This window comes from Phocoena sinus, chromosome X (genome assembly GCF_008692025.1).
Source record: "Phocoena sinus isolate mPhoSin1 chromosome X, mPhoSin1.pri, whole genome shotgun sequence".
NCBI classification, from domain to species: Eukaryota; Metazoa; Chordata; class Mammalia; order Artiodactyla; family Phocoenidae; genus Phocoena; species Phocoena sinus.
The window spans coordinates 27381428-27389632 of NC_045784.1; the positions used below are offsets into that span (position 1 = coordinate 27381428).

Below are 8205 nucleotides of genomic sequence, written 5' to 3' on the forward strand. Positions count from 1 at the left end.
GGATATTGAATATAGTTCCCTGTGCTATACAGTAGGACCTTGTTGTTTATCCATCCTATATATAATACTTTGCCTCTGCTAATCCCAAACTCCCAATCCTTTCCCCCACCCACCCCTCTCCCCCTTGGCAACCACAAGTCTGTTCTCTATATCTGTGAGTCTGTTTTTGTTTCATAGATATGTTGATTTGTATCGTTCTTTAGATTCCATACATAAGTGATATCATATGATACTTATCTTCCTCTTTCTGACTTACTTAGTGTGATAATCTCTAGGTCCATCCATGTTGCTGCAGATGGCGTTATCTCATTCTTTTTGATGGCTGGGTAACATTCCATTGTATATATATATATACCACATCTTCTTTATCCATTCGTCTGTCGATGGACATTTAGGTTGTTTCCATGTCTTGGCCATTGTAAATGGTGCTGCAGTGAACATTGGGGTGCATGTATTTTTTTTGTATTATAGTTTTGTCTGGGTATATGCCCAGGAGTGGGATTGCTGGATCATATGGCAGCTCTATTTTTAGTTTTCTGAGGAACCTCCATCCTGTTTTCCATAGTGGCTGCACCAGTTTACATTCCCACCAACAGCGTAAGAGGGTTACCTTTACAAAGAAGGAATCTTATCTTAATCACTCTCTCAGTATTGGGTACTTGCTATTTTGAGAAGCAACCCATTTCATTGCCAGATGTCTTGTTTTGTGCAAAATGACACATAATGTTCCCCTACTACTTCCGATGACTTCCTGAACAAGTCCCATTCTTCTCACCTGGGACAGCTCTTTGATGTTCCTGAATAGCTTCTGGGTCATCCTTTTCTACTGGCTAAAATGCCAGTCCTTTTAATGGTTTCTCATATAACGTGGGTTCTCCTGCTCTTCCATGAGCCAGACTGCTCCATTTGTCAGCGGCCTCTACAAAGCTGAGCCTCTGGGGCTGGATGCAGTACTCGGGATCTATTTCCACCATGGAGGTCTGGACAGTGTGATGTCACCAAGAGGCTCATTGCCTTAACAAAATGGGTCACTGGATTTAGAGAGTTGCATCGCAGTCCATTAATTCTCTAGCAAGAACCAATAAGCTGGTTTTCATTGGTATGTCAAGAACTTCCACAAACTAACTTATTTTCAGTAAGACTGTAGGGTTTAAGTTAAACTATCACAAATGAATCGCTTATTGTTATGTAGAAACCAGAGGTGTCCATTCGCTCTAATTGGAACCACGGAGCTACTTAAGTTTGTGATATTCCATATGTTATATTTATGCAAAAGATAAAATGCTAGGTGTCAAGCTCTTCTCTCTCGTGATTTTTTTAACTTTATTGAGTTTTTTACTCTCGTCTCTGCTTATAAAGTGTTTTATGTGCACAACAGCCCTGTGAGGTAAGACTGTTATTATTCCCATTTTACAGATAAGGATACTGAGGCGCAGAGAGGTTATTAGCCTGTCCGAGGTCATCCAGCTAGCAAGTGGTTCTGGACCCAGGAAGGCTGACTCCAAACTTCTATACTACCTCGCCTCCCTGGATAGTGCATAGTTGGAAAACATTACTTATGTTAATTGGTTGTTTTTCCCTAAAAGAAAAGATCTGAGTAAGAACTTATCTTAAAGTTCCTCTTCCCCACGTTTCCAAGGTCCATTCCGTGGAACGTTGGTACCTTAAGGTGATCTAAAGGGGGAAAGAAGAGTTCCCATGTTTAAGGCCACATAGTTGCCATTTTTTCTTAACTTAGCCACTTTGACCGTGCTATGCTGTGGCTTGATTCAAATGTTAAGTGCCAGGTTTCCATGAGGTGTTATACATGAGAGCACTTTGCAGAGGCTGAATACGTTGTACCTGCTTATAGCATCTCAGATTATTCATGAATTTTACATGCCTAAAAGCACCATTTTAAACCTTTGCTTCCCCAGACTCACAGATAGAGAGAACAAACTAGAGATTGGTTACCAGTGGGGAGAGGGAAGTGGGAAGGGGCAATATAGGGGTAGGCAAAAAGAAAGGGGTTGTTATGGGATTATATGAAATCAAGTGTGTGAAACTCTTGAAAATTGTAAAGCACTATAGAATTTAAAGAATATTTCATCCAATGAAAAGCAACAACAACAACAACAAAACAGCTGCTTTTCTGATCATTTATACTTCCTTTACAAGGTATTTTAAAACTTGGGTAATCTATGGTTGTCAGCAGTTGCGACACACATAATAATAATGAATTAGGAAGTTTAAGGTTGCTTTAAAAGTGGACCAAATGTGGATGCTGTGTTAGAAGAGAGACAGTGGGAAAAGACAGGAAATGGGAAACATATTAAGTCTTATAATGGTACTTTGTAATTCTGTGAAGCAGAAATTCATTTAAGCTTGAGCGTTTATGATGCTCGAAGAAGCATGGAGGAGAAATTTACATTAGTTATGTCGGGCCACTTCTGTATATACTTAAATAACAACCACAGCAGCAGCAATAAAGCCGTAATGACATAAAGAAATTCTCTAAATTAACATTTTGTTTTAATGGGACAACTAATAAGAATACCTTACATCCATCTTTATTCTAACATCTCGGGCCTGTTTGTTAGCGAACTTCCTTGTAACCGTTTTTGTTCTCCACACACTATGAATAATTCTTTCGGTTGTTCGTACCATCTCCCTTCACAGGATATATTTAGTGAATTATCATGGTCCACTGATAAGCATCATTTTGCAAGACTAAACAAATTAAGTCCGTTCAGTCTCTCTGTGTAAATGACATTTTCAAAGACAAGTTGAAATCAATCAATCCAGTCAGGATAAGACACAAAAATGTCGTGACAACAGGGTGTAACGTCAAACCGAGCAAGTTTGTACATTTTTATTATTATTATCTTCCCCAAATGGACAGGAAAATAGAAAAAAATACAAAAACCTTAATTTTTTTTTTTTTAGGTACAGATAACAACTTTATTTGTCCACACCAGGATTAAGTTACTGAACAGAGAGACACAGAGGGTGGCGGGAGGTTGCCGTACACAGCACCGTTTACGTCGAGGGCATCAGGAGGCAGAGCATCGCTCCTGCCAGGGTACCATGGCCTTCATCCTCCTCCACCCTGCTGAAGTGCCCCTTGTGGTCAGCAGGCCCTGCCCCGCGCTCACCAGTACTCTCATGCTACCGGGCTTCTTCCCCCTGCTGTCCCAGTACAGAGCCCGCCAGGTCTGGAAACGCCTGTCTTTACATTCATCTGTCCACTGGGCCCTCACACAGCTCCCGCGAGGTAGCTGGGATAGCCTCCCACTGGATAGGTGAGGCGCCTGCGGTACAGAATGCTCAAGTGACCTGCCTGCAGACCGACAGGGGGTCACGCCTGGGCCTAGAGCTCAGACAGGATTTCTGGGCCTGTTTCTCTACAGCCTCCCCTTATTACGACTTCCCTCCTCTTCACAAGATTTGGCCTGTTTTTTGTGTTTACTTCTTAAAGATTTTTCCCTTGAGTTTTATTCCCAACCTTGAAGTTGCTCTACCCATTAGATCTACGCACTGCTACCTGCAAAATTCACGTTGACTTCTACTCTGCAGCACTTCTCTTATCTCAAGCAAATCCCTGCCTGTGTACTTTGCTACCATTAATAGATTAATATAGTACAGGTCTAACTCTTTCAAGTACTTCCCAGTTTTTCCAGAAAGTCTACCTATCTACGGTAGTGTTATCCAGTTGTAACTGACACGGACCCCTCAATGTAAGGGCCTGAAACAACTGAGAAAAAACATTGTATATCTCCATTTCCGTGCCTTTAACATATGCTTCTTTAAAGCAAGGAATCTGTGTCTGGGTGTGGCGCTTATAGAAGTTCACGAGTACATTCATAAATATTAATGCCATAGAATGCTTCCTTCAAACACAATTGTTACCAGGACTTCACATCCATTAATACGCTGCTGTGACTAAAAATATCGCAATCAGAATTTCACTTTGCCTTTTGCTATGCTATTCATCTAATTTTTTAGAACTGGAAGGTACGAGTACAAACCTCTCATTTTAGAGATAAACTGAGGCACGAAAAGGGCAAGTGATCTGCTCAGTGTAACCAAGTGTGGCAGCATTAGAATCTGGGGGTTCTGACTAGATTCCAGTGTGTTCTACCTCACGCCGCTTCCTACGTAATCGCCCATTCCCCAGAGAGGCCTGCCATCTATTCCTGCTTCCACTGTGTTCCCGCTGTGGTTTGGACCGTTTCTCCATCTATTGGTATTTCCAGCATTTAGGTAAGCAACCAAGCCGGCAAAATAGAGAATAAAACCTCTCCCAACACGCCTGCACTTTTTTTTCAGCCTCTTGATTAAAGGAAAGCTTTTTAAATTCCAGATCTCCTTTTTGTACTTTCTGAAAGTACTAAATAACCGCTAAGAGCTTGAAGTTAGGTTAACGATGGCCGGTAATGGCTTCCCTTCTAGAGTAAATTGGAAGCATGACTCAACACCATCATATCTCCTCTAGGAAGTGTGTGTGTTTTGGAGGGAAAAGGGAATGGATCTGTGGAGGGTTGGTGCTTAAAAAGAGTTACCTATTGCAGGTAACTTATCCTTATCCACACCACCCAACTGTTCCCAAAGCTGTTCTATTCCATCATGTGCCATTAATGAGGTGAACTTCTGTCGATATCTTGTGAGAAAGAGTGACTTTGGAAAGTTCCCTAGAAGAAAAGTTTTCTAGGGCTGGCCTTCTGTAACATACCAGACAGAAAAAAGGCTAACAGAGAAGAACAAAATTAGCTAAAAGCATTTGGGAAACCGATATAATCGGAATTGGTTCCACAATGTCCAAATGGCAAACCAAAGCTAAAGATATATAATTATGCATAATCAAGGAACCTAAAAAATATGGAATGCAAATAATTTACTTACATGTAATATTTCATACGACAGCCAGTTTCTCATTATATCAAAGATTATAAATATGAACTAAAACGCACGGTTGTGGCTCCCTGTCAGTTCTGAAATATATCCATAGTGATAAGAGACGAAGGACTAGTAAAATGGAGGGAAAGATGGTTTGACTATTGAGTGTTTGCTAGTGGGTATGTCACAGACAAAGCAGCGAAAATATAAGCGATAAAGGTACCAATGCGTGTTGTGTCTATATTAGCCTAATGAGCTATAGAGAGATTTAAAGAAATGAAGATTGTAAACTCCAGGAAGCAGTCAAGTTAAACTAGTAGATTCAAGCAATGAGGTCTCGGTATACAACCCTAATTCCGTATGTATCTTGTCAGCTACCGTGCCTCACCCTAGTCTGACCTCGGCCAAGGTCATATGGTTTAATAACTTACATGTGTCTAGTGCTTTTAAACTTTTAAACCCTTTCACATCTATTTAAGGCATCTGATCCTCACAGCAACCCTGTGAGGTAGGCACGTTGCTCCCTTTTAACAGCCGAGGAAACTGGTGTTGAGAGGTAAACTAAACTGTCGCACATCCGTGATGAAACCGGGGCTAACTAGCTCTCTGGACTTGGCCGCTTCCGTTGTCTACTAGGCTACCTCTCACGTTTCTGAAAGGTCTTTCAACTAGTGGAGACGCTTGGGAGAAGCAAGTATATTCCTACCCTTCTGCACATTAATGGTCCATCCACTCTTTTTCTGAGGACACGGAAAAGGAGCCAGGGTACCATAAGGCAGCTGTTGGACCGGGCCTCTGCCAGAGAAGGAAATACACCCTTGTGTGATCAGCTCCTAACTTCTGGTGTTTGAAATTAACCTCTGAAGCAACTTTTCAAGTGCTAGCTGAAAAGCACCGGTTGCCTCTTCCACCGCGCGCGACCACGGCATCCCTGCGCGGCTCATTGGCACGGTCCTGCTGGGCACTGGCCTCCTCGCCAATGGCAATCAGCCGGTCCAATTTTTCTTCCTCCCGCTTTGAAAGTTCTCCTGCCAATCTCCTGTTTTCTGCCGACTGGGCTGCGATAATCCTGGCCACTGACCGCCTACTTCGCCTTGCCCACCTGGGAGGGGCCTCACTGGTCAAAGGCCCATCCCCACCAGAAACAAAAGGAACTCTGGAGGAGGAGCCCGGAGGCCGCTGTGCTGAGGCCACCCCGGGAGTGTTTCGGCTGGAGCTGGTGCAGGGGCTGGGCTCACCACACACTCCCAGTCTGGTCATGGAGCTGCTCTGACAGGGAGCAGCTGCACCTCTGAAAAGGCGGTGGGAGCTGCTGTAGCTGGGAGTCCCTCGAGAGCATCCCGCACCCGAGGATTCGTCCCGGGAGTCCTCAAGGTCGCTGGTTTCTCTCATCTGGTCACTGATCCTCAGTTGACAATCCTCATCTGATTCCTTAACTGTCTTCAAGATAGGCTGGCGATCTGCTGCCTGAGTCCTCTTTGCTCCCAGAATGCTGGTTCCCTCTTCCCCTGGGGTGTCAGGGGCCGCCGAGTTCTGATCACAGTGCTGGGCCCAAGCAGCCTCCTCCGTTAAGTAATGAGCGTCAGTCACTATCTCATTTTGGAGAAAGTGATCCATCGTATCATAAAAGGGACAGTGTGGTGGATCACCCATACTTGCGGCGTGGGCCACAAAGGCCATTAAATATAATGCCTTCAGGACTTTGAACTTGGAGCGGCACTGACGCTCGGTGCGGCGGAAGCCTTCCTGCTGCATCCGCTTAGACGCAGTCTGGTAGACGTCCGCATTGTGATGCACGGTCTGGAGGCGCTGAATGTACTGTGCCTCACCTGGTATGGGGAAAAGCGTCCGTGTCTCCTGTCTGGACCACCGGATGCCCACACTGCTATTGGAAGTGGCCGTAGTGGACTGCGAAGGAAGGCCAGCTGGAGGAGGCTCCTGGGCAGCAAGGTGCCGATCTGAAGGTGTGGGGAGGCTCTGTGTGCTCCGGTCTATCTCAGGAGCCAGCCGATTCTTCCCTCTCAGGGCTAATTGCCGAGAAGCCAGGTCCAAGGACCGCATTTCTGGCTTCTGCCAAGGATCTGCTTTACTTTCGTTACAGACGGATGCGCGGGTGAACCCCGATGGCCGCCGTGAAGCGGCAGAGACGGCGGCAGCAGTAACAAGTGGTCTGCCCTCCGCAACAGCGCCGGGCCGCAGAACCCAGAACCTTAGTTTTTGAGACTGGTTTGGGAAACTGCAATTACATTAGCAACCTCCAAGTGTTATCAACACTGAGCAATTCCTGTCATCTCAACTCAGCAGCCGACTCAGAAAATCACACCTTCCAGCCCACGGAAGACACTTAGTAATGCACGTGTGATTGGGTAAAAAATTGTCATTACCGCAAGCTTTATTTTTATTTGCTTCTGTATTTCTCTAAAGGAAAAAATAGTCGTGGCTATCTCCCTGGTTCTTCAAGAGGGCCATGGCCAGGTCCCCTTTGAAGGAATATATAGCATGACTTTTTTCAATCCCAGTTGCCCAAGTGCTGCCATATTCCTGACAGGGGAGAGTTGTGCCCGCAGAACCCCTGGAAGCTCTTCTCTCCTTGACACAGCACTGGAGGTGCGGGAAGATTCCAATCACCTGTTAAACAGGTCTCTGCCTCCCCTTAGGCCCACTTTTCTCCTGGGTGCTGTTTCCAAACCATATTCGTAAAATATGAATCTTATAATGCTCCTCCTCTGTTCCAGAACTTTCCATGGCTTCTTACTGCTGGTTGTTTAGAGTCTAAACTTCCCAGCATCCATCCGGAGAATAAATTCATTCAGAAATCCAGCACCATCCTCTTGGTAATGCTTACTTTCCTCTTTTCCACATCTTGAACCCTCTGCTCTTGCCTTGCTTGGTAATAGCGTCTTACAGTTTGTTGGTTTTCTGTTCCCTCGCTGAACTGCCTTTTCTTTTCCCCTCTACCGATCAAATCCCTGCCTTTCCTCCAGTCCCCACCCACCCTCCACGCCATCCATGAGGCCCCTCTTTCTTTATCTTCCTATCATTCAGATGGAGGCCTTTTCTACAAAAGGCCAGGATAGACAAACACAAAAGGGGATTAGGTGTGGGAAAGTTTACCCTTCCCTTTTAATTCCACGTAGTCTGAATTGCCGCATTTCATTCCATTTCCAGCTCCACCTAGATGTTCCACAGCGTCTTGAACTTGAGAAGAGTCACTACTTTTTCCCAAAGTCCCCATTTATCTTCTTGTGTTCTCTCTCTCTGACAATGATGTCACTGTCTACCCAGATGCCCAAAGCTAGAAATCCAAACATTACCCTTCGGAATTCTTTC

At 44.8% G+C, this 8205-nt stretch overlaps 1 protein-coding gene across 1 annotated transcript; it reads right to left on the minus strand.

Moving 5' to 3' along the window:
• Positions 1 to 5748: 5748 nt before the first annotated feature.
• On the minus strand, positions 5749 to 6936 carry LOC116747006. The gene is made up of 2 exons (XM_032618831.1): positions 6909 to 6936; positions 5749 to 6482 (listed from the first exon to the last, which is right to left on the minus strand). Exons 1-2 carry the CDS (start codon positions 6934 to 6936, stop codon positions 5749 to 5751), a joined length of 762 nt encoding a protein of 253 aa, XP_032474722.1.
• Positions 6937 to 8205: the final 1269 nt, after the last annotated feature.